This window comes from Abrus precatorius, unplaced genomic scaffold (genome assembly GCF_003935025.1).
Source record: "Abrus precatorius isolate BTA unplaced genomic scaffold, Abrus_2018 Scaffold8, whole genome shotgun sequence".
NCBI classification, from domain to species: domain Eukaryota; kingdom Viridiplantae; phylum Streptophyta; class Magnoliopsida; order Fabales; family Fabaceae; genus Abrus; species Abrus precatorius.
Genome location: NW_020874428.1, coordinates 3,989,939 through 4,016,924, shown reverse-complemented (window position 1 = coordinate 4,016,924; position 26,986 = coordinate 3,989,939). Strand labels below are relative to the sequence as shown.

The 26,986-nt window shown below is 28.3% G+C and overlaps 3 protein-coding genes across 13 annotated transcripts; all 3 read right to left on the bottom strand.

Moving 5' to 3' along the window:
* Positions 1 to 458: 458 nt before the first annotated feature.
* On the bottom strand, positions 459 to 4,476 carry LOC113846330 (protein REVERSION-TO-ETHYLENE SENSITIVITY1). Of its 6 annotated transcripts, none has more exons than XM_027474441.1 (4): positions 4,199 to 4,476; positions 2,621 to 2,705; positions 2,160 to 2,528; positions 507 to 1,256 (listed from the first exon to the last, which is right to left on the bottom strand). In XM_027474441.1, exons 3-4 carry the CDS (start codon positions 2,442 to 2,444, stop codon positions 825 to 827), a joined length of 717 nt encoding a protein of 238 aa, XP_027330242.1. In that variant the 5' UTR covers positions 2,445 to 2,528; positions 2,621 to 2,705; positions 4,199 to 4,476; the 3' UTR covers positions 507 to 824. The 6 variants fall into 6 exon arrangements, with proteins under 6 accessions (XP_027330245.1, XP_027330242.1, XP_027330243.1 ...); XM_027474447.1 differs by having other exon boundaries at positions 688 to 1,247; positions 2,649 to 2,705; XM_027474443.1 differs by having other exon boundaries at positions 692 to 1,247.
* A 5,808-nt stretch (positions 4,477 to 10,284) lies between these two features.
* LOC113847278 (uncharacterized protein ycf36) lies at positions 10,285 to 15,211 on the bottom strand. Of its 3 annotated transcripts, XM_027476274.1 has the most exons (6): positions 14,642 to 15,160; positions 13,258 to 13,286; positions 12,209 to 12,265; positions 11,320 to 11,509; positions 10,915 to 11,020; positions 10,285 to 10,581 (listed from the first exon to the last, which is right to left on the bottom strand). In XM_027476274.1, the coding sequence occupies exons 1-5, from the start codon at positions 15,120 to 15,122 to the stop codon at positions 10,992 to 10,994; spliced, it is 786 nt and encodes a 261-aa protein (XP_027332075.1). In that variant the 5' UTR covers positions 15,123 to 15,160; the 3' UTR covers positions 10,285 to 10,581; positions 10,915 to 10,991. The 3 variants fall into 3 exon arrangements, with proteins under 3 accessions (XP_027332075.1, XP_027332076.1, XP_027332077.1); XM_027476276.1 differs by lacking the exons at positions 10,285 to 10,581; positions 10,915 to 11,020 and adding an exon at positions 12,373 to 12,437 and having other exon boundaries at positions 11,418 to 11,509; XM_027476275.1 differs by lacking the exon at positions 10,285 to 10,581 and having other exon boundaries at positions 10,855 to 11,509; positions 14,642 to 15,211.
* Positions 15,212 to 16,852: 1,641 nt separating this feature from the next.
* On the bottom strand, positions 16,853 to 24,558 carry LOC113874093 (probable serine/threonine-protein kinase SIS8). 4 transcript variants are annotated; one of them, XM_027512297.1, is made up of 14 exons: positions 23,858 to 24,420; positions 23,118 to 23,558; positions 22,601 to 22,704; positions 21,066 to 22,165; positions 20,630 to 20,670; positions 20,382 to 20,450; positions 20,200 to 20,300; positions 19,825 to 19,903; positions 19,442 to 19,540; positions 18,393 to 18,461; positions 18,192 to 18,241; positions 17,931 to 18,107; positions 17,718 to 17,843; positions 16,853 to 17,241 (listed from the first exon to the last, which is right to left on the bottom strand). In XM_027512297.1, exons 1-14 carry the CDS (start codon positions 24,230 to 24,232, stop codon positions 17,148 to 17,150), a joined length of 2,925 nt encoding a protein of 974 aa, XP_027368098.1. In that variant the 5' UTR covers positions 24,233 to 24,420; the 3' UTR covers positions 16,853 to 17,147. The 4 variants fall into 4 exon arrangements, with proteins under 4 accessions (XP_027368098.1, XP_027368100.1, XP_027368099.1 ...); XM_027512299.1 differs by lacking the exon at positions 17,718 to 17,843 and having other exon boundaries at positions 21,066 to 21,333; positions 21,400 to 22,165; positions 23,858 to 24,387; XM_027512298.1 differs by lacking the exon at positions 17,718 to 17,843 and having other exon boundaries at positions 23,858 to 24,558.
* Positions 24,559 to 26,986: the final 2,428 nt, after the last annotated feature.

The window sequence follows — 26,986 nt, the reverse complement described above, 5'->3', positions numbered from 1 at the left end:
TTATTATACAATTATAATGGACGGTTAAAATTGAAGTAAAACTAATATTGAATGAGGAGGAATCGGTCTAAATTAGTAAAAATTATATCTATTTTCACATCATTAATCATTCTTTCATCTTTCAAATTTTATAAAGAATGTAATTTTATTAATTCAATTATCGAACACATTATTTTGATTACTTATGTTAAATTTTATCAAATTAAATAATAATAAAAACCAAATAATTTATATTAATTTAATATTAAATATGATTTATATAACATTTTCAATATAGACATTTTGAGATTAAATTAATTAATAAAATGAATATAACGTATGTATACTTGAATGAATGTTCAATATGCAATGCAATTTGACGTAAGAGGTTTTTAATATTTAATATTACACCGTCATTACGACTTATTACTGACCAAACATAAAATAGGTTTCTAATATTTAATATTACACATGTGTGACCGTTGAATTTTGAATGTGTTCTCATTGCTTTCGAATTCTTAATTCGTGAAAAAATTTCACATTCCCAAACTAATTTTTCATGAGATTCTGCCCATCTTTTCATCTCAATGTTAGAAAGAAAATTGAGAATGTGCAACTCATAACAGCTTCCCTATGGAATTCAAGTTGCAAAACAGTTTCACCAACAACTAGGCAACACTATTGCATAATGAACAAGTACACTTTCAAGGTGAGGGAAACCGAAGCTATTTCAGTAACTTTTCATAAGAGAGAACTATTTCTTGTTCCAATAACAACATGTAAACCTGTTAATTGGTGAAGATGAAAGATAAATCATGACCAACCTTCAATTCAAGAGACCATATCTAGCACTCTAACAGGTTTCTAACTAGGTAAGTACCCAATAGAAACCACCCCAATAAGAGAAAAGAGAAGGATAATAACCCAAGTAAGAAAGGCCACCCAACCATGAAAACACCTAAGCAAACAACCACAACAAAAGGCAAGAAAGACCTTAAAATTGACTTGAAGTCAACCCAGTGCCCCTTGAATAGGATCAAAGCTCCTACATTTACCATGTTCCAACTCATTGATCCACCATAACATAACCGATTCAGACAGTTTGCAACGAATGAGTGGCAGTTGCAAGTGAAAAGGTTGTGAGTTTTGTTCTCAAAATACCGCAAACTCGATTGCAAGGCATCGTCCCATGTGATTGCAGTGCCATACTCGGAATGCTGGTAACCATGCTTGCATGTGTGCGCAGATAGGTTGGGGGGGAGGCAACACTGTAACATCTCAGGATCCACAGTATGTCAAATTAGAGTTTACACTTTCAAACAACTATAATTGACACTAACCAAATTTTTTAAGGCGTAGAATGAAGGGTAGAGCTTTGCAAATGAATTATTCTATGCATATATATATGTTGACACATTTATAACTGAATCACTTTTCCAAAATCAAGGTCGAATCAACATGGTAAACAAGGGCCCAACAGAGTGACAATACTCTGAGTTTGTTGGGGGTAACAGGCACATAGTTGTTCAAATGTAGCATGCATGCCTCATTACCATGCAACTGGAATTACAAGCAATCATAAACACAATAGGTGTTTAGAGTGAGGAATCAAGCACCAATACCTAACTGTGGAGAACAGAAACCAATTGCAAACTTAATGTGCTGATTTGAATTAGCATCTTAAGATATCTACTTACTTAGAAATGCCAATTTCAAATATAAGTGTAAGGCCCCTATAAGAGGGAAAAAGGTAGAATACCAAAAATTTCAGATTCACTTTGATAAATGGAAGAGTAAAAGTCAGGTAAGGAGTTTCTTATTTTAAACTAAAGGATTTATATATCTCAACTAAAACGTACAAGATTCAAATGGGACATGATTTGTAGGTTTGGTTTTAGAGAGCCCTCTGGCTTCAAATGCAACTATAATTGTCAATATCGTAGTTAGTGATGGTGTTTTCCTAATACATCAATGTTTGACCTAATAGTCTCACACACAACACCATTGACCATAAAAGTTCTGCAGTTCCTCAAAATCTCATCACCAACAAAAACCAAAGTTGAGCATAAAATGTATTGTGAAACATGCACGTATTTATGAATGCTATGCTTGCAAGAATGCAACAATCTGAAAGAAAGGGGGCAACAAGAGATTGAGATTGTAAATTTGAGAAACAGTACCTGACTACGATCAAGTTGCAAGTATCTCGCTACTGGACCAAATGCAAAATCATCAATATTCACAAGATATGATCCTGAAAAATCTAAAACAACTCCATCCTCCCTGCAAATGCCAAGATGACCAATGAAGGGTGCCAACCATGAGACAACAGGAAGTGGATTCCAAACCAAGCAACATGGAAACTTTGCCTTCTTTGGATCAATCTGATCTAAGGGCCACAGCTCATGCTGCATTCTTTGCATAGAATATGAATGCTCAACGTCATAACTTGCATTTAACTCCATAGTAAAAGTCTACCGCACAGCATACAGCTTTACTCAAATTTCTGTGGATATGCATCACTGTATCAAACTACTCCATATCCAACCCTGCTCACAATACAGTTCAAAAATCACATGAGATAGTTATTCCTTAATCAATTTGATAAAATTAAAAATGCCACACTTTATGGCAGATGTACCTAATTTACAATTGGGTGTATGCTTAACTAATGTCCACATGTCAAAGGGAAATAGTGGAGGGAATCACAAATTATGTTTAAGGACCTGAAGCACATAAATAAGACCACATCAGATATTCGCTAAGAGCACAAACACCAACCAAATCCATGCTTGCACAGTATAAATGTTAAGGTATCCAATGTCACCAAAGAAAATAAAGTCTTGAGTGAGAAAGTTTTGTAACGGGTATACATCTCACGTGCTGACACTGACACCCCCTCCCTCCTTTCTAAACAATCACAACAATCCGGAAAATTCACTAGGACAAAGATACCAGATGTCTAGAATCAACATCCAAAGCATATCATAATCATCACAATCCACCATCCCATAACAAAAGAAAAATGCCACCCATTGCTTACAAAAGTTTACCTCTTTAATGTTTTACTGATAATTCCAAAGGTGATGGGCAGTTTCAGGCATAGCCTTAATAATATTTTAAATGAAATGGGATTCATCAACCCATCACCTATCGGGAAATTGTTAGCCAATGTAAACTTAGACTATAATTTGTACTTACTTTCAGTACAAAAATACTAGTCGTTCAATGATGTGTTGCCACATAGTTTAACCAGTTTTATAACACAGGTTATCAAATGCATTAAAAGATATGACAATGCATTATTGATTCACTGTAAAAAAATTAAATTTTGCTCATACCAAAATGCACTAACAAATAATTAATTTGGTTTATTCAAAAAATTTAATATTACAATCTTTACTCGATTAGGGCACTGTTTCCCTTCCCACATTCGGTCTAGCAACTAAACTTATGTAAGGAGACAATTATTATAACAACCTAAGCAGGCAATGAGTAATCATAACATAAAAATGTGCTGTAAAATATTTCAAAGGGTGGAAAATAGTGCTTTTCTAACACCTATAATGGTCCTATATAGCATACATCAAACTATTAGCAACAACCAATGTCTAATGAGATGAAACATCTAAACCGATTCATCAATCCAAGAATCATTTTTGCTAAATTGCTAATTATACTCAATGCTGGAAATTGATTAGCTCCTAAAAACATTCTTGTATTGACATCACATAAGATTTACATTTAACATCAAAAGTATCCTCCTCTCAGTCCAATTTCAAACCAGAAAGCCAATTACAACACCAACAGAGAAAACCAAAGACAGAGATATGCAATCATTTACACACCACAAAAAGCTTTTCACCATTCAGTTACCTACTTAGCCACAGAAGCCTTTCACAATGATAACAAAAAACCAAACCCTTTAACTATGCAAGCAAAAGCAATTAAATTTACATCCAAAAATAAATACAAGAAAAGAAAACACAAAAGAAGAAAAAAAAAAAAAAGACCTTTAGTTAAAGGGATGGTATTCTAATGACCCATTGTTTATATGAAAACACAGGTCTCTTAAAGCATTGGAAATATCAAAAAACATGTACAACAATTCATAAGTTTGTAAAACATGTCGGAAAAACCAAAGATACATTTCTGCTTGAACAGAACAGAACCATCCACGATTCTTACCGGAAGAAAAAGATGAAAGGAACAAACATACCACATTAGAAAGGCCAAAGGCACTGAGAAGAAAATAAAATGAGGAAGAGAAATAGTTGTTGTTGATGTTGGGTAAGGGTCATTGCAGTGCTATGATTTATTCTGAGAACAAACCACTTGGGAAAAATAAAAAAATAAATATAAAAAAAAATCTCTGCTTCACAAAGTCCACAGCCTCTTCTCTTTTTAGAAATATAATTTAATATTGAAGATTATTTAATGATTTAATTATTATTGTTTTATTTGGGAAAATCTCTGGTTGTTTTGAAACAGAAGCAAGAGACGGGAAATGGGAAAGGTGCATGAACCCTTCTGATTTCCCATTTTTATCTTCCATGGTGGACCCTACCATGTCTGTGTAGTTGCATTTCTTTCTTCCTATGCAACTTGCAATAAATGAGACTCCAAGTTAATAACATACTTTATTAAAAAATTTCATTATATATATCATTATAAAAGTTAATCTATAAATACTAAAATTTAAATAATTATATAATGTGTAAAATGAAAAATTTTGATATAATACTTAATTTGTAACGTTCGTAAATTAACCTTTTGAATTAAATTATTTTTATATATTACAATCAGAACATAACGTGTTCTAAATATTATTGAAGTTATTATTTAAATAAAATTAATATTTTATTTTTTAATTAGTTTTGTCCTCTTAAATTAAAATAATAATAATTATTATTAAAAAGAAAGGTTAATTTTAATTAAAAATATAAATTTAATTTATTTATTTTTTATCTTTTAGTTTATATAATGTATGAGCTTGACACGGCACACTGCATGCAAAAACTGGTCACCGCTGGCTATCTCTTAACCGCATGGTTGTGATGGGCGGCGCATTTATCCAATCGGGCTTCTGTTCTTGCTTTATCTAACTTACAGATTCCCTTTAGTTTTAACTATAAGGCTTTTACTACTTTTTTCGGATGGAAAAAATATTAAAATACTAAACATCATATTTTGAGAAAATTATAGATATATAATAATTTTTTCAATTTTTTGTAATTAAAATTTTTTATTAATTTTTCAAAAATTGTCATTAATTTTTAAAATTATTATTTTTTAAAATTTGTTGTTAACACTTTTTAACTTTTAAATTTTTTAAAAAACTTATTATTGACAATTTTTTATACTTTATAATTTTTAATTGATCTATCTTGAATTTTAAATTTTATAATTTTTTAAAAAATAAATATTTTTGCATATATTATTTTAAAATAAATTTAATCTTAACATAACTTCTTAACTATCCATTTTTCATTTTCAATTTTTATCTGAATGAAAAATATTCCTATTTTTTACTTTTTATTTTACTGATTTTTTATACTATCATGGCTTTCAAAACTCATAAATAAAAATGCTGTATTTCAAAATTTTAAAGCAGATAGTTTAAATTTGTCAAAATAAGTATTTAAAAAAATTATTTATTTATGATTTGAGATTTAAAATTTAAGAGTATATGATCGATGGTAAGAATATAAAATTTTGAGTATAAAAAAATTAAAAAAAAAAAAAGGAAGAGGGTCACAGACAAAGTAAAAAAAATTTTAAAAATGATAAACAGTTATGCAAATTGCACAATAAACTTAACACAAAATGATAAAATATTTTAATAAAATTAGAATTTTTAATAAATAAAAACTTATTTAAAATATTTATAAAAATTAAAAGACTACAATGAACTAAAAAAATTAAAAAATTGAAATTAAATTTTACTAAAATTAAAAAATGAAAAGATTTATTTTATTTTTATATTATATATATATATATTCATAACATTATAAAACTAAATTAAAATAATAAAAAAAGAGTACAGTAGCATTTATAATTTTTGTAAGTTATTGCATAGGTGAAATAAATAATTCTAAATGTCTTATATATATCATTAAAAAAGTTAATCTATAAATACTATAATTTAAATAATTATATAATATGTAAAATGAAAATTTTTGAGGTAATACTTAATTTATAATGCTAGTAGATTAGTTAAATTCTTGTTATATATTACAATAAAAACATACAACGTTACAAATATTGTTAAAGTTATTATTTAAGTAAAATTAATATTTTATTTTGATAATTAGCTTTATTTTCTTAAATTAAAATAATAATAATAATTAAAAAGACATATTAATTTTAATTAAAAAATATAAATTTAAATAATTTATTTTAACCTTTTAATTTATATAATATACCAGCATGACATGGGCACGCGGCATGCAAAGTATCAGCACGCAAAATGGTGTCAGCACGCAAAATCTCTTGGTCGAAACGGGTGTGATGGGCCGCGCATCTATCCACTTGGCTCTTCTGTTCTTGCTTCCCAGTTTTAATGTCAAGATTCTTACTAATAACCTTTCTTCGTCTGGAAAAAATATTAAAAATTATATTTTTAAAAAATTATAGATATATGATAAATTTTTCAATTTTTTGGTAATTAAAATTTGTTATTAATTTTTCAAAATTTTTTATTTATTTTTAAAAATTATTGTTAAAACTTTTTAATTTAAAATGTTTTAATATTTTTTAAAACTTATTATTGACAATTTTTTATATTTTATAATTTTTAATTGATTTATTTTCAGAATTTTAAATTTTATATTTTATAATTTTATAAAATATATATATATATATATTATTTTTAAGATAAAATTAATTTTTCATTCATACATGTAACACGCGTATTGTTTATCAATTTTATAATTTTTTTTCTTCTCTTTCATCTTTATTATTAGATGGATAAAAAAATTTAAATATTAAATTTTAATTCGAAAAAATGTTCAAACTATCATTAAAATTTTATTTATTTTTATAAAAATATTAAAAAAAATCTTTAAGAGTCTTAAGTTTGAAAATTAGTTACGAAAATAAATTATTCAAATGAATAGTATTTCAAGATTAAATAGTTAATATGGATCGAGATATTAAAAATATGTTTATTTGTATTTTTAATAATTGGGTTTTTTCTTTTTAAAAATTAAAAAAACTTTTTAAAAAAAATTAAAATTACATGTATTTTTAATTTTAAAAAAACTCTTCTTAAAAATAAAAACAAATATATTTTTATTTTATTTTTATTTTTTATTTTTAGAAATAAGCCTCATGTGTAAATTATTGACAAAAATAAGATTTAAGATCTTGAAAAATCATTAATCTCAAATCATATTTTATTTTTAAAACAAAATAATTTTGTGAAAAAAAAAATTTACATTTTATTTTTTATTTGAAAACTAACAAAGACTTAATAACTTGAAAAAAATTATATTTTAGTTTGACAACAATTTTTATATTTTATTTTAGAAAATAATTTAATCACCTAAAAATATTTATTTATTTATTATTATTATTACATATTTTGTGTAATTTTTCTATGAATTTAAAATCTAAAACTAACTTTCACAAAAAAATTGAGAAAAAACTTTATTTTGAAAGGTGATTTAACATCCTAAACTTTTTTATATTTTATTTTGAAAGATTTAACAACCTAAAAAAAATTTTAAAAAAATTATTTTTATATTTTTATTAAAAAATCAATTTTTATATTTTACTTTAAGAAAAAATTATAATTAAAATGTTTAATTAAAAAAATGTTATTTTTATTTTATTTTTTTCAATGTTTAATTAAAAATTTGTTCTTTTTATTTTATTTTTTTCATATTTTTTTGGTGCAGTGTGGTGAGTTCAAGAAAAAATGCAAAGGAAAAAAGAAAAGCAACCAAATAAAGAAGAGTAAGAAGAACCGTGCAAACAAAAAAATCAGAATAGAAAAGGAATCAAAATTCCTATCTTTTTCTTAGAATATTTTTATCTCTTTTTCGTATTTTGTATGTGAAAAATTCTCTCTAACAAATTTTGTGAAAATTTTTCTCAAAAATTCTCTTTTATTAGTCACTATTTAAGATAGAATTAGTATATAGTAAAAGGAAAGTAAGTATATTTCTTACATCTTAATTATTTTGATTCTATTCTATATATTCTTAAATTAATTAAAATTAAAAAATAAAAACAAAAATTATTATTTGCAAAATATCTTTACTATTTTTATTGATTATATGTTTTTTAATTATTTTTTATTTTTTAAAATTTATTATTTATTATTTATTATTTATTATTTAATAAAATCTACCATCTAAACAAAAATGAGTGTTCACAATCTTTACTTTTTTATACTCAAAGCTTATTAACATCAAACATTCACCCCAAATTTTAAATTATAGTTAATCTAATATTTTAAATATTCATCTTCAATTTTTATATAAAAAAAAATTTATATTTCGTACTTTTTATTTTATTGATTTTTTATGCTATCATAGCTTTCAAAACCACGCTAACAAGAATTTTAAAAAACATTCTTTTTTTGTGTTCAAAATTGTCATAGATAAAAAATTGATATTTAAAAAGTTAATTTGTTTATGATATGTGATTTGGGAGTGTATGATTGGTATTGGTGGTAAGAAAATGAAGTTTTGAGACAAAAAAAAAATAAAAACAAAGATGAAATGAAGGAGGAGGAGAAAAAAAGGTTAGAAATAAATAACGAAAAAAATTAATTTTACCTATTTTTAAATATTATATATGGGACAAGATCTTTTTACACTGGTATAAGTCTAAAAATTCTTACACTCAATCTGAATCATTCTTTTAACTTAAATCTAACGGCTAGTGAATTAATAAATTATAACCCGTTAGATTTAAGTTAAAAGAAAAGCTCATATTAGATTTAAGAGTTTTTAGATTTATACAAATGTAAAAAAATTATGTCCCATATATATATATATATATATATATTTTATTTTATTTATAACATTATAAAAAATAAATTAAAATAATAAAACGAGAGTATATTAGGATTCATAATTTTTGTAAGTTTCATTCATTTTGCATACGTGAAATAAATAATCCTAAATGTCTTTAGCCTTTTACTAATTTTTTATTTATTAAATAGAAGAATGTCAAATATATTTTATATATTTAAGAGATTGTATTTTTATTTAATATTTTATTGCAAAATAATAATAATTAAACATTGTCAATGAATTTTGTTTGTTTTTGAACATTTTAAATTAAAAATTGCATGATAATTAAATAATTTGAAAAACTATATCTTCATAAGATTATATTATCTGTATTTATGAGTTAATAGATTAAATATTATATGAAAAAATGTCTGAAATATAAATTAGATAAGACATTTTGACTCAAATTCATGTTTTGTTATTCTTTTCGCTCTTACATCGGGTTTACCATCAAAATTTTAAATAAATAATAATAAAAGCTCCTAAAAAATCAAGTAAAATAAACTTTTTAAACCTGTAACATTAAAAAATAAAAAAAAAATAAGTACAAACTCATACAATAATAAAAATAAATAAATTTGAGATAGAAGTATAAACTTTGAAGCACAAAATCAAACTAAGAGAAAGTCTAGTGTGACTAGTTAACAATAAATCAAAGATTCTATAAGTAAAAAAATATCAAATTCAAATCGTTTAAGTAAATTGTTTATATTTATAATTCACATTTTTTTTAAATTTTGGATTGGCCTTATGTTTAAAATATTAATATATTCTTAATGATTTTTTTGGCATAAATTAAGTTCCATAATTTTGTAATTAAAAAAATTAATAAAATTAATGTAATTTGGTGGAGTCGGTGTGATTCACCTTAGTATGATTAGCCTCAGCTTTCAATAATTCGTGTAATACTAAACTCCAACACAATCTACCAAATGTTCAAATCTTATTATTATTTTATTTCCATGGATATATTAAAAATGGGCCCTCGTGTAAGAAAGAACTTGTATGAAGATTAAGAGCACTTTTTAAAGAATTTATGGATAATTAATAACTCTCATAAACTATAACTTATTAAGATAAACTATTTTTTTTATTTATTTTAATAAATTTTATAATTAACTTTTATGACATAAATCTTCATTTGAAAACAAATTATTACATAAATGTTTAATTTAGTTGAGTATTCAAATAAATATACGTTATTATTATTTAAATGGATATATTAAAAAAAGGCCTCGTGTAAGAAAAGAACATGTATTAAGACTAATACTTTAACTTGCCTCACCAATCATCATCAATACCTTATTAGAAAATAAGTATATTTGTTCACACGATTGATTGATCATAGAAGCCCTAAATTATTAACTACTTAACATAATTAAATCAACCATACAAGTAATTACTCTTTTAACCCGTAAATATAAACATGTACTTAGTATTAATTTTCTAATTTACGAAGATAGTATAAACTTTACTATCACAATGGACGTTAGTGACAGCCATTTGCTCATGTTCTAACTTTCTTGGGCATTTTTGGAGGGGCTGAATGGCTGCGTACACCCAGAAGAATGGAATGCTGCAAGAAACATGAATTTATCATGCTTTCTTTCATATTATAATGTATTTTTTCAATTTCAATTAAACACTTTTTCTCTTGGTGCATGTACTCATTTCAAGGAATACCTAACATGTGAGTAGGACTTCTTGTGAATTTCTCTCTCAAAAATTTGAAAGTTATTACAAGTTAAACTTAACAATGTCACATTGATTATTTTAAGTTATACATGTTTTCTTTTTTTTAAAATAAAATTTTTAATTTGAGCTTTATATATGAACAAACCACCATTAAAAGAATTAACTCCATCATTTTGTACATATTCTCAGCTCAAAAAAAGATATTTATTCTCACCATTTGGCACATGTATACACTTTCCTCTTCATTTGAAGAAAAATAATTCTAGCATGGAGTGAAAAGTAACATTATTTTCATGTCGTTCCTAAGTTTCTTCCACCACCTAACAATAAATAACGGTGTAAATCTTCTATATGAAGTAGTCAGTCTCATTGTCCAAAAGAAGAAAAAAAGAGGGATTACTCAACAAACTGAAAATGTACACATGTTCAATTTATTTTCAACTTTACAGTAAACTTATGGTGTGTAAAAGACAATATAAGATATGTACATGAAACATAGAATTTGATAATTTATGGAACACCCCTTCCTGCCAAATAACTACAGTGCATGGAGGGTCCATGATTGATAATTCTTTAGTGTAAGTCATCATATATTATTGAAGATCAGGTTCAGCAGTACCACAAAAGGCATCTGGTTCATATAATCTTGCAGAATCATCATTGTAAACTCCAGGTACAACTCGAATTCCAGGTTCTTTTAATGTTAGATTTTGGTCCCCTTCCATGTTAATGAGGATAAGAGCACATACAAGTAATGAAGTTGCCAAACTCACCAGAGTAATTTTCAATCTGCTCAATAAAGGCTTGACCTTAAACATAGCACAAGATTCTCAGTAAGTCAATGTATTATGCAGCAAACACAGTCCAGTTTGTAGTTGAAAATTTAGGCTGTGGTTGCTGTATCTTAATTGTACATTACTAAAAAGAGATAAATGAAAAAATTGTATTGTGAAAATAAAACCATATTTTAAGTAAAACAATGATTGCCAACAATGCACCAAACTGTAAATATGAAATTGCAATGGCCATTGGATAATTTCCATCCTTGGATTCTCAGATACATAAATTTCTGGAAGAGTAACACTAAAATAAATCACATGATTGCATATTCCAAACTGAAATGACTGCATACATCAACACATAAGGTGGTAGACCAACTGGCAAATGGGCTGACTCGATTGAGTCAACCTGTTTAAGCCCGTTAAACTATAGGGTTTAGAGTTTAAATTTTAGGTCTGAATTTACTTTGACCTTTTTTAGCCCAGCCCATATGACCCGTTTTGACAGCTCTACATAAACCCCATACTTGTGCACTACCTTACAACGAGTGAGTGCTTCATTTATATGATCTTAAAGTTTCACAGAAAATTAAGCCCCATCAAAAACGGTTTTTGCAGCTTAAGTCAAACAAGTTCTGAAACTTGATAAGGCCATTGCTATGTGACATGAATGTTCCACTAGCAACAATGAAGTTACAAGTAAAAGTGGCAGTATAATAGAATGCTTACAGAAAATGATCCGAGGAGTCTGTCACGCGCCAAAACTTCAGCTGTCTTCACCCATATCTGTTGACAAACACTTGGGCTTAATAGCAAAAAACTAAACTTAATTTAGACATTTGTTCATACTACCCAAAACAAAACAAAGAGAACTCATGCAGAGGCATTTGCACCTGACAAGGGCAGCAAATCCCATGCTCAAGGTCGTGAATACAATTTCAGCATAAACTTTTTGGGTCTGTTTGGAAGAATTTATGGATATAACTTATGATTCTCATAAGCTATTTTACTTTATTCCTGTAAGTTTTATGATTAAGTCTATTACATAAACCATTATTAAAAAAAAATTATTAAATAAGCATTTAATTAAGTTGTATATCTAAATGCATCGGTGGGGGTGGGGGTAGGGAGGTTGCTTTTGAAGGTATATGAAGGCGCAAAAGAAGGAAAACCACAAAAGATCTTATCAAACATAGTATTTAGCATGGATAATTTTACAGGACCAAATGACATGGCACGCACTATCAATGCCATCCATCAACAAAGTTTCGTTTTAGTTTAAAGTTAAAATATAATCGATTTTGATAAAATTTATTTTGAAGCACTGAATACGGCTGAAACTACATATTTTCATTGAAATGTGTTTTTCACTAGAAAGTGTGAGACTTAATTTTTTAACTACAAAATAAACAAGGCCTAATTAATTCATGTATTTTTTCAAGCAACATCATTTGCTCAAGCCATTTCATATCAACTGTAATATAGCACTCTGCTAAAGCTGTGGTGGACTGCACCATCACACACAAGTATCTTCTACATAAAATGATAGGGAGAGCCAAGAGTGATATATTTTATTATGTTCTTCTTCACTAGGACATTGAGAAAATAGAACCTCCAAGTAAAAAATAGAGTAATCCAGAACAAAAATAAGATAGAAAATCGCAGAGGAGACGTTGTATTGGAACCTTCAAGCAAGCAATATACATGACATAGGTAAACACAACAAATTACACAGCACCAAGATTTTACGAATGAGGTGAAACATTCATAACACATACCTGACCATCATACCACCCTGTCTCCTCATCTGCAAAATCAAGACAAGAGTAATCATGCATCTCATCCTCAATTTTTTAACACTCTTGATTGTTGAATCATCCATTAAAAAAAAACTCAAAGAAGAAAGAAAATAATGAGTAGCTCACTTCACAAATTGTTTAATATTAGCAACACTTTCTTTTAATATTGATCGAAATTTATTGGACCTGCTAAATTATGAGTGAGAATTATTGAATAGAAAGTAAGATCCCAATAATGTTTTGTTAAGAATGAAATGTGTGTTAAAAAATGTATTACTCTAATTTCCTACAACTCATTTTTCTGGTTTAGTTCTCTGCAATATCCTCTCCTCGTTTTACATATCGAGCATAGAATTGTATATTTCTGTGCTGCACTGAATTTGAACTAAATTCAGAAATTCATAAACTTAAGAACATATTTATTCTAAGTTCAGAATCTAATATCTTTGTTATACATCTCTTGATTCTTCAAAAAATGTTAACTCAATAAAGTATTTTAACAATTTAAGAACTAAGAAATTTATATAATAAAAAAATTCAGAAATAAGTATGCTAAAAGAAAGGAGTAATACACTAAATCACTATTGAAATTATAAGTTTCAACTAATTTAGTCCTTAATATTATTTTTGAATGAAGTAATTCTAAATTACTAGATTATATGTATTTGAACAGTACAAAAAATGTTTATAGAATACTCCAGAATCTTAACTAGATAATTTTTATATCAAACCAAAAAAATAATAAGATGTCTTCATAAAGAATTTAAGAACTCCTATATCATGCTTAACTTTTTGTAATTATCATTCATAATTTCTTTCATACTTCACTCTCACTGTCATATCTCATTTTCTATTTCATATTCTTCAATAATTGTACAATTCTTCATTCAAGCTCAACCTAAGAGTCTTATTTCACTTTAATCCTTCAACTAATAAAAATATCATTCCTAAAATTGATAAACAAAGGTTATTTTAATCCTTAACATAGTCAAACACTAAAATGACTAAGGTTTTATAATTTATTTATTTTTGCTAATTAAGGTTTTATAATTTTAATGATTCAAATAGGAAAATATTTTAATAATTTTAATGACTAAATTAATCCAATGCAATTCACTAATTTGAATATGTTTGTTTTAAAATTACAAAACTAATTCTTCTATTTAAAAAAATGCTTGTTCAAATTAATTTAGAGTTTTAGACACATTTCAATTATACATAAGGATTCAAGTTTGATGAGTCACAATTTCATATTTACTTTAACCCAAAGAGTTTGGTATTTGAACATGTTTTAAATTCAAATTCAAAATCAACGTGTCTAAAAGAAAGTAAAGTGAGTGAGGATGAAGAAAAGAAATGATACATTCAACAGTGGCACTGAGCAAGCGATTGCCAACATAAGCCCAACCTAAATACATTCTCACAACCGCAAGTGTCACAGCAAAAACCCCACTCGAAGCACCACACAAAACTCTCTTCAACGGTTCCGATTGGGCACCGGCAGAGCCAAACCACGCCACCGGAAGACCCACCAATAGTGCGAATGACGCGCCGGTGACGAACAACCGCGAACCGTATTCGACGGCGTCGCCGGCGGCCCAAGAAAAGGGGAAGGATGTGGAAAGTGAGTGGTATTCGTTTATGGGTTGCTGTTCCTGCGGAACAGGGCACTCTGTTTCGGGTCCGTTTTTGGAACTGAAAGAGAACGCCAACAACAAAGTGGTTCTTCTGTTGGGCAGTGATGAATTTGATGATGAAAGGAATCGTGTGGTTGAAGAAAGTTTGGGTTTTGATGGAACAGTGGAAGAGGGTGTTGGTGACATGCGTATGGGTATTGTTGCCATTGTTGCTCTGTCACTCACGCACTCTGCTTCACTCGTTCCGCGCTTCACCCACATCATAATAATATCCACAGAGGATTTCATTCATCTTTCTTAATAATAATAATATTGTAAACATTAATAAATAAATTATTTAATTAAAAATTATATTAATATTATTTTTATTTTTTAACTTTAAAAATTAGTATTTTAATATATTAGTTAGTATTTGGCTAATAGTTATAATGACCATGATGATATCGATTTTACTAATTTGTGAATTTTTTTTTATTTTTAGTTTTTGGCTGAATTATAAACGTGATAATTAAAAAAAAATCGACATTTTATTCTTTACTCTGTTGATTTTAGTATTATTGTCATTTTGAGGTTATGTATGAAATCGAAAAAATATTAATTGTTTGATACATAAATAGTTGCCAAATTATTTAACATAATACTCTCAATATATATTATAAATTCACCATGACTGATTATATTTTCATAATTTTACCCATGCGTTCATATTATAATTCTTTTAAATGAGTTGAATTATAATTTATTTATAATGAATATTTAGGATTAAAACATATAATATTTAAAAAAACTTAAGTAACTTTTTAAATTAATTATATTGTTTAATTATTATTTTTAATTATTAATATATGATATATGATTATATAATTTTAATTTATTTATCTCATTTTTATATGAAAATGGATTTTTTATTTGATACATATCCTATTATCTAATGTAAATTTATGTAAATATTTTCTTTATGCAAAAATTGACCATTGGAAGTACATTTCTTTAATTATTACAGTCAATAAGTGGACTCAACGACAAAGCATTTTTATGGAAACTTGACATGTAAGTTTCGCAAAAATCTCCCTTGCGTATGGAGAGAAAGAAAATAAGGAAAATAATAAAATTGAAAATTTATAGTATTTAATTGGTAAGAAAATAAATATTTTTTTCTTTTACTTTCCTTCTTGAAATCCAAATACGGAATTAATAAAAAAAAATTTAAAATATGCTCGAGAGTTAAATTTTGAAAAAAAAAGAAGGGAGAAGCAGAAAATTATATTTATATTAAAAAATTATATAATATTTATAAAAATAAATAAATTAACACATTAAATTTAGATTAATTTATGATTTTTAATAATATAAAATTAAAAATATATTTTAAAAAAAAATCCTCCCCCACCCCTAAAACCATCCCAAATAAGTTCTTTTCAATTTTTTCTAAAGTGCTTGGTAACTGAAGTTGAGAGGAACACTTAAAAATTTACAATATAAAGACTCCACATCACGTCTGGAATCTATTTATTTAATTTGTATGCCTCTTTCTTATCATGACAGTGCCATGTTTCTTAATGACATAAAAAAAACCCTATTTTGTATTCAATAAGGAATCCTATATATGCTTATGACATAACAGTAACGACTATTTTGAAACGAAGTTAAAACATTACTAAATATTATCACATAGGTTTTGGCCATTAGATATAGCAGTTCATGCCAAATATCCAATTAGCCTTCATGAGAGAATGATCATAACACGTAAGAATACTTGCTCAAGAAAAACTCAAGCTGAGTAATGGGAGATACATAAATGTTCTTTTCTTTTTGTACTTTCTTTCTGTTTTTGTTTCTGTTCTTTTTCTCTTTTTACACTTCCACAAGAACCTGAGAGATCGCATGTTTACAATTCCAAATAAGACCTCTACAGAGAAAGAATAGTTTTGTGCACCTTTTTTTTTTTTTTGTTTCTTGCTTTTCTTCCCTCTGGGAATTCTTCATTTGTACCTACTTCAACTAAACCTCCGCTGCACTTATGCAGATACTGGGGAGGGACCCTGCTCTTTTCTGAACGGGATGTGCCCAGTCCCCGACTTTGAATGAACCTGACACTTTCCAGTTCAGCAATCTCTTAATATGTCAAGATAGGGACCAAAATAGAAAAAAGGCTTTAGTTGCTCTGGTTCTTTGAACGAAGGAGCAACTTCAAGTATTATTACAATAGCTATGCTATATAGACAACTTCATTTAATGTGTTGAGCCCGTTTTTTGGACAACCAAATGTTGAAGACGGTAAAGACGAGACATCAGCTGTGAGAATGATGGCCTCAAGTGTGGCTCCCTGCATCAAAATAAACAAATTGAAACAACTCGTAGCATCAATGCAACTTCAAAATATGATTTTTAAAAAATTTTAATGGTAGGGAGGGGTTATTCTCTCATAGTCTTGTACTTTTAAGAACATCAATCCAAATATTTTCACTAGTAGGTTTTCCTTATAGTTATATATCTTATTTGTAAGGGTTTTAGTTCCTATATTTTCTATTCCTTAATGATCACTATTTTCATGAAGATATGACCCCTGTAGTTTCAACTTTTTCTGGATTTGGTTCCTAAAGGGACTATATCTGAAAAGAAAATACGGATCAGATACCAAATAGTTCAACTACAACGACCAAAATTTTATTTAAACCATCAACAAATAATTAAAATTTTGAAGTCGTGGTCTATACTGAAGCATATTAACCTATCATTAAATTATTATCCAAATCATAATTTTGAAAGAACAGGAACATTGCAAAACTTTGATAATCGTACACTGGTGGAAATTTGTCCTCAATTTTTCTGACATCAAATGAGTATCCAGAATATGGCTTCTTTCCAGTATCACTTTTCCAAGAATTGTGAATCTCTTGGAATGTCATGGGATGGCAAACATGTTTACTACACATTTCTGAACTTCTCTCAACGTTCATAGTGCCAGATGCTAAAGTAACAGCCAGAAAACGCAGGTAGAGAAATAGAACTTACGTTTGCCAGCAATCATGTATTATCTGTGCTACAACAGGATTGACATCTTCTGGAATTTCAAGCCGTTTATTTTGGAATCCAACAGCTCCAACAACCTGCATTGGGTTCAAACCCTTCCATGGAATCCTTGTGGTAGTCAACTCCCACAAGATCACACCAAAACTATACACATCACACCTGCATGCAAACTTTTAAGTATTACATTATGAACTCTTATACCTATTTTTCCATGAAGCAGACACAGCAGCCAAATTAACTTACTTCTCATTGGCTGGCTCATTTCTTAAGACTTCTGGAGCCATCCACTCAGGCTGTTGGCAAAAGATATGTTTAGTTTTTTTATCCATAAAAATTATATCCAAACAAACCAGCTGTGATGTTATTTTATCAGTGGTGAATGAATTAAGGTGTAATAACAGAATTGAATTTCCAAAAGTTTATATCAATGTTCTGAAAAATTACCGTTCCAGCACAAGACTTCGATGACAAAAATGTATGGTGTTTCATCCGTGACAGACCAAAATCACAGACCTGTGAAAGGACAAACAAAAGAGAATGGCACATGTGTCAAACATATCTCATGCAACTCTCACATTTCTGGGAGTATTACCTACTTCAAAATGCCTAAAGATTTTAATTGTTGGTTTTTGAGAGAGTGTGTAAATCCATTAACATCAAGTGTCAAACTTTGACACTTTCACTATTTAATAACTTTTCCCAAAATGCGAGATTAATCAATTTAATTGCTGGTTTAAAAATTCTTATAAAGTAGATTAACTTTATAAAATTTTATACAAAAACAAAAATAATAGGTACTTCATATATTCTCTATCAAAGGCAATCCTGTTTGAGAATTATGAGTGACAAAGCTTTTTCTCTGAGTATTTAATGCTTGCATTATTTAAATTTAACAGATAATATGTTTTTAAAATATAGGTAAATATCAAATGTTAAATAACATACCCATAAATATTTAAATTGTATGAAATTTGATATACATGATCATAAAAATAATATAAAATCTTGCATGTTATAAAAAATTATTAATTGGTGAAAGTATAATGAGAATTTTGTATGATTTACTCAATTTGTTTTTATCAATCATCAATTATTCATTTATATTTGATGAAATCATTTAACAATTACTATAATTGTTACTATTCTTTAATAAACTACTTTTCATATGTTGGTTGTGTATGTATGTATTAAATAAACAATTCAAAGAATGTAACAAATATAATACTAAAATTCCATCACTAATTTATTGGACCTATAATTATTCCATTGACATTTCTTCAGCTATCACCTTTATCAGGAGAATAAATTTGCAAACAATGGAAAAAAAAACATTCATTCCTCTTTTCTTTCCTTATGTAAACTCCCTAACAGCCAAGCATAATTGCAAATTTTCACAATTATTATATTTCTTTCTTCTAGCAATCAATTGATATTCCTTCTATTTTCAGCTTTGTGAAGTAAACTCCCGAGAGAAAGAATTCAAGTAAGAATACCTTAACAACCCAATGCTTGTCAACAAGAAGATTTGGAGACTTTAAATCTCGATGGACAATAGGAGGATGGCTCGTGTGCAAGTAGTTCATTCCCTTAGCCTAACAAGGGTACAGTAAATTTGCTTTATATAAAGGAAAGAGAGAAATAGTATATAAAGTTAAAAGGAGTATAATTTACATAGGCTCTTGGTGAGAATGGGGTGACCCTCAACTTTAGAGGTCTTCCTTATGGTTCAGTATATTGGGCTTGACAGGTTTAGAATTATATTTATGATCTGTATGGCCTTTATTTGGTGTTCAGTGCATGGCTAGTTGTATTTTTCCTCTATTCTTTCAAAGAAATTTCTTATTTCTACTATAAAACAGAAAGGTAGGTATGTTACCACATCAAGAGCCATGCGCAACCGTCTCTTCTCATCAAGTCGAAGATTGGGACGATGCAATAGCCTATATAAACTGCCTCTGTATGCCAATTGACAAATATACTTTAAAAAGGAAAACAATGATATAGAAAAACAAATTAATTTATTGATTTGGTGAGAGCCAAAGTAGCAAATTAGCTGTATGTTGGAAGTTGGAATACAACATTAACAAAACAAAATAAACTGAACAGAATCAATTAAAACACACTTTATATCAACAGTCATAAACAATGAAACTATTCAAGAAAATCACAAAAAGAAAAGTCCCATATCATTTGCATCCTTCATGCAGTCTCCCTACCAATATGTAACTTGATGCATAAAACAAAAACTAACCTTGGAAGAAACTCTGTCAAGATAGAGAAATGTGGGGAGCGAGTGATTGCTCCCATGAAGAGTACAACATTAGGATGCCTCAACCTTAACATGATCTCAACCTGCAAAAACAATAAAAGGGCATGAATCTTATATGTGCATATGAGTGCATAATACAAAAGCTTATAGAGACAATAGCTTACTTCAGACTTGAACTGAGTTAGTGCATCCCCAGAGAAATCTTGGTGTAGAAACTTTTTTACAGCAACTTCCTGTAATACCAACCCATTCATGTAAAATTACCAAAATCAGTGTATCAAACCAGAAAGATGAAGTCATCTACAAGGTAACCGAAATTTTCAGATTATGTAATTCCAAGAACTTATTAAATCGAATGAAAATAAAACAGTAGAAAGGAAACTGTTGATGTTAACATGTGAAGTGGACTTACAGTGCCATTGCAATCAGCACGGTAAACTTCACCATAAGAACCTACAAGGACAGTTGTGCACAAGGTTAGAGTCACAAGATTACACTATATATAGAGAGAGAGAGTATGATTCCAACTAGCTTGTAATAGATCTCCATTAATGAAATCTATTATATCAAATTGCAACATCTAAATTTCAATTCTTCATTAAGCAACAGAGAGTTTAAGCTATTATAAGTAGCAATTCTTGTATCAAGGGCCCTTTTGTTTAATTTTTAAAAAAGTATTCTATAATACAATTTGTTTAGACCTTTTCTAAGAAACTACAACTACATTCAGCTTTTGAGAGAAGCATTAAAACATTTTTTTTTTTGTCTTTTCCTTTTAGAAAAATCTTATTATTTTATATAACTTTATATCTAAAACGATCACATTTAAAGCCAGGCAATCCACTTACCAATACCAATACGCTCCCCAATACGAAGATCCTCCCATTGAATTTCCCACTCTGAGCCTTCACCAAGTACTGGGTTAACCTTATTTTTACCATCATATAGGACACAATCTCCATTGACCAGTGTCTCATTTATTTGAACAGCTGAACCTTTCCCCAATTCAACGTTATTAAAAGAAGCTCCAACATGGTTTCTAAGACCATTTTCATCATAATCACAAAAGCAATCATCCTCATTATGTCTTTTGCAAGAGAGATCTGTCCTGGGTAAGGCAGATTTGGGACCCTTTTCTTTACACATCCTATGCAAATTGATAGAAACTGAATCAACATTTAATGCATTACATTGCTCTAAGTCATTATCTCTGTCAGAAACAGTTACAAAGCTGTTCCTTGTCTTATCACCATGTAAAGAATTGTAAAATTCAACGGCATCTGTTCGCAACTCTTTTTGCTGATCAGCTAACCAGTCAGCAGATTGACATAATCTAGTATCGCTGGCAGAGCCCACCCCATATGAGGTTATGAGAGACTTTTCATAGCTTAATAACAATCTATTGGGATCAGCTTGAACATTATCAACAATAATTTTTTCATTTACTTTATCTACACCCCTATCTTGGGGATTTATATCTGAAAAAAGACCAGGAGGAAGTAAGGCACCACTCTCTACTAGAACATTGTGCAGCTTTTGGGCAAATTCTGGATTCCTTGCTGCACTGAGAACATACTTGGAGACATCTTTTACACGCATATTTTCTGCAGGTGATGGTTCTTCATGTAATGAGCATTCATATGCTTCTGTACGATTAAATCTCCCAGTTTCATTTACTTTAACATGATTTATTTCATCTGGTTTCATTTGACTGCCCATAGCTAACAATTCTTCTCTCTGGACCCTCCCCACTGTCGAAATTCCACCACAATCTGACAAGACTCCCGGCACAGCAGGTTTATCATCAAGCATCAAATGTGTGTTGTTGGGTAGTCCTACAATCTCTGCACAACTCCTAACAGCAAAACTGCAATTTTGGAGCTGGCTGCTGGGCACCTCAGCAGGAATAAGAGCGCCAGGAGCACCCATCATATCAATAATGTATTCACTGCATCAGTACAACAAATTAACAACTATAGTTACCATACTTGAAATTGTTTTAAAATAAAGTGAAAATAGTACTATTTTATTAAAAGGCCATGTGCCAAATATAAGGAGTATGCTCCAATGCACAATGTAATATATTTGTTAGCTTCATAAAGGTGGACCAGCTTCTCCATCGCATAGGAGAGGTTGAATTTTACAAAGCATAAAAAATTCAAAATCGAAAATGAAAAATAAAATTGCGTTTGAAAAGCCTGCCTCTTATGTCTGGAGCACCATGATGATGAAAGTGTAAATGAGTAATAAGTTTCTAACTCAATCAAACACATACCAAATGTTATTAATTACACAGAGGCTGATTACAAGTGTCCATTGAACTAAACACCCTTAAAAGCAATACTAATAAAAGAGAATTGACATTCTATCACAAGATAAATACCTTCCATCATCAGCTTTAATCAAATTCACAGCCCCATCATCAGTTCCTGTGTAATAGCTCCCTTTTACCAGCATGCAGGGAATATTAATCCTATCAGCCAGTACCTAAGCAACAGAAGAATGAAGTCAGCTTTAGTTGAAATCAAACAAATTGCATGAGCATGACCAACTTTGAAATTAATATATAAGTAAAATCTTTCTGTTAAAGAGACAGAAAGGAAGTTCATTTTAGTTTTGTGTATATTGCTTCTTTAATACAATGTGAATTTTTCTGTTAAGCATGTCATAAAGTATAAAAAAGATATAATCATACCATACACAATTCATTTTAGTGGTAACACGTCAAACAAAAGAAATAACATGGGTGATATCATTGCACAATTGAAAAAATGTTTTTCCACATACAATTGGATGATGATTAAAAATTGCAGAAAAGCAGCTATCTCAACTCTCTCTCAAGTGTTTGAATTTTAACCTTTATGCAACTAATATTAATAAATAAATAGACAAAACCATACCTTAAAAAGTAGGGCTCGGTGACGCGAAAGTCCAACATCAAGACAGCCAAGGGGAAGGACAATAGTTCCCAAAGAATCTCGTAACTCACAACTCCTCATAGCCCACCTTTTTGTAATTTTATCAGCATTACCAACTGGTCCACCCATTCTACTAACAACAACATCAGCAAGTTTCTGAAGCAAGCCACTCAAAATCAGTCCCAGTCCAGAAACACAACACTCATCTAGCAAACTACACGCTTTCCTCTCGAGCTGACTAAGCTCAACATCAACCACTCGGTTCACCAAAACCACTTCACAATCAACATCTCCCGACACAGGCTTAGTTTGCAGATCCACCAACAACGGCATCTTCCCCCGTTCAGCCAAATTGGATGTAATCCCATAAACATCATAAAACCCATCCATCACTTTCTCATCATAACCAATCACATTGTAGTTCTGCCACAGTAATAAAAACATAAACCGCTTACAAACCACATTTCCAAAAATAACAACAAGTAACACTATATTCTTTCTCACTTCTCAATAACGTCAAATGCCTGTCTATAAATAGCAACAAGCCAAACTTAATTGAACATCCAGAACAGATAAAAACAAAACCCTCAATTTTTTAAATCAAATTTCATTAATTATTATACACAGATACCTAATTCAAGTTAGGAGAAAGAAAAAAAACGAAAATGCCTGAAATAGAAAAATTACCAAAAATAATAGGAATTAAAATGAAAAAAGAATACCCAATAACGAAGCGATTGAAACTGAACAAGGGCTTGTTTGTCAGTGAGCGAAGCAGCGTAACCGAGGCTGATCTGTTTGGCGGCATCGATCTGTGCGGATTCGGCGGGGTCGTGGAGATCGGGATCGGAATCAGAAGCGCTAATTGCGAGAGCGAGTTGCATCTGAAACTCTTCCTCTTCCAATAGATTGAAATCAACGACGGTGTTGTTAGTGTCGTTTTGGGAAGGGTTGGGATCGGAAACCACGGTGGGAGAGGGAAGAGAGGAAGAAGATGGAGTGGTGTGAGAGTGAGGCAATGCGTTGTGATTGTGATTGATAGTGGCAGCGCCCCCTCCGATGTGAAGCTTTCTCAGAAGATGCTTCATTTTTGGCATCGATCATCAACAACAATTAATATCAATGGATCGATGAACCAATGAATGATGATTCAGATTCTTCTTCTATGCTATGCTTTTCTTTTGCTTTGCCCCTTCAACCGTTTCGTTCAGGGTTTCATTTCATTCCCTCCACTTTCTCTTCTCCTTTCTATTCTACCTTTTTCTTCTTCTTCTTCTTCTTCTTCTTCTTCTTCTTCTTCTTCTTCTTCTTTTATTTAATTATTTCTCCCCTTTTCAAATTAACTGTTGCTAAGATTTAAGTCTAATTAATTATCAACGCTTCAATTAACAAATACGTGATTGATTTAATTTAATCAATTGTTCAGAGAAAACAAAATATATGGATCTTATATAAATATACTTTTATTAAATTAAAATAAAATAATTTCCTAATTCACTTATTTAATGGTTAATAAAAATTAAGTTTTTATTTAAAAAATGTGATATTTATTACACTTTTATATTGTTAAAATACGATAATATTTTTATTATATTTAATTATTTTTAACTCTTTATCTTCAATTTACAAAGTTTAAGCTAATAATTTTTCAAATATACATAATTGGGACCTAAAAATAAAATAAATTATAGCCTTGCAATTTCCAAGAGATTTATTATTATTACAGTTGTAAGCTAGTACAATGGGCTGCGTTGAATCTGGACCCTTGGATTCATTGACTTGAAGCTATGGCATCCCATGGCTGTTAGAGCGCCAAAAGTCAAAGCTCATGTATCACCGCAGAAACCACAGCCACGAACGACGAGGGATCCGCTTCATAATCAATAATAGTCTTTATATATCTCTGGCGCTTTTCATACCATTAGATAATACATAATAAAAACATATAAACGCATTAAATTTTTATTATAAAATATAAAATATTATAAATATAATATATTATAATTTTTAATGAAAATTTATCATTTATTAATTTTTGTGTGTCGTCAAGTACATGTTAAAAAGTTGTTTATCAAAATTAGTAATATATAACCTTTATTTATTTTATTTTAAAAAAATATATTTATATTTTACAAATTTTTAGAATTAAAAATATAAAATAATAAATTATTATAAATATAATATACTAATCATATCATCATCAATATTATATAATTTTATTAATTTAAAAATAATATTTTATGTGCACAAATCTCTCTCAAGTAAATCTTAATGAATGTGTTCCAGAATATCCATCCCATCAATTTGACCAAGCACGTGTTTGGTCATAAAGTGTGACATAAAACTCGTTAACAATAATAAATGTAACGTATGGGTATCTAGTGCAAATACATATATATATATATATATATATATATATATATATATTATTAAAATAAATTTATTATTAATTTTTTTGAATAGTCAAAATTCAAAAACATATAAACAATCATAGGATTCTTAAATATTTATTTATAATTATAGTATATAAATTTATAGGTCTTATTTAGTGCATTGATGGACGATAGAAATGAAAATCATACTAATATATGTCAGATCAATTGTAACTCATACTTTTTCTTTTTAAACTTTCTCCTTAAACAACAAAATCCGATTCATATGAAGCAATAATGAGTCACCCATTTCACCAACACCTATTCAAAATAAAATTATTTTTTTATCAGTTTAATTTCTCTGTTATAAATCAATACAACATCTGACACATTAAATAATTCATGACTCAAAAGTAAATAAATAATCATGTATTTTTTATCACAAAAAAACTAAATATGTTGCACTAAATTGTTTATTATACTAAAATATCATAAAATTTTACTATAATGAGCCAAACTCCAATTATTAGTCAATCAAAGTCGAAATAATCAACATCGGTTAAGCAAATTAAATAAACAAATACTTATTAGGTTACATTTTATATTGAAATAATTTAACAAACTCCTTTCCATACAATTATTTTATTTTAAAATGTTATCATTTTAAAATATATTAATAATCATTTGATTTTATTTACATAATTTGTATAAACAAGATCTACATAATTTAATTAAACATTTACTTTTGCTGTTATAAAAGAAAACAAAAAAAATCTTTATATGATAAATTGATTAAAAAAAGACTCATAAAATAAAATAAAAAACACATTTTAAAAAGTTAAAGAATAAGACTATGTTTGATTTCTTTTTTTTAAAAAATCTATTGTTAAAAATAAAATATAACAATTTATTTTTAAAAATAAAATATAACAATTTATTTTTAAAAATAAAATATAACAATTTATTTTTAAAAATAAAAATTTATTTTTAAAAAAGAAATCAAACATACTATAAACATTGAATGCTAATTTTGTCTAAAAATATAAAAAATTCTTATTAAATAGATTAAATTTTATAAAATTTTACACAAAAATAAAATTAATAACTATTTCATTATATTATTTTAATTTAATGGATAGCATATTTTAAAATATAAAAAAAATTAGATATATACCAAGTTATATATATATATATATATATATATATATATATATATATATATATATAATAAACTCTCCGCAATGCTTTGCTTGGATAGCAGCGAAAGTATTACCTTGGCAGTGGAAGGGAGCATGAATACTTGAAAGCCACTAAATTTGAACATGATTCCTTGTCTTCACGGCAAAGGTATCTTTAGTAATTAATTATGATGCAGAATTTATGGGTTTTGATCATGCCAGAAATGTGCCATCTTTACTCCAATTTTCTTATTTCTTGTATATATATATATATGGCTTAAGAATGAGTATACACTTTTTC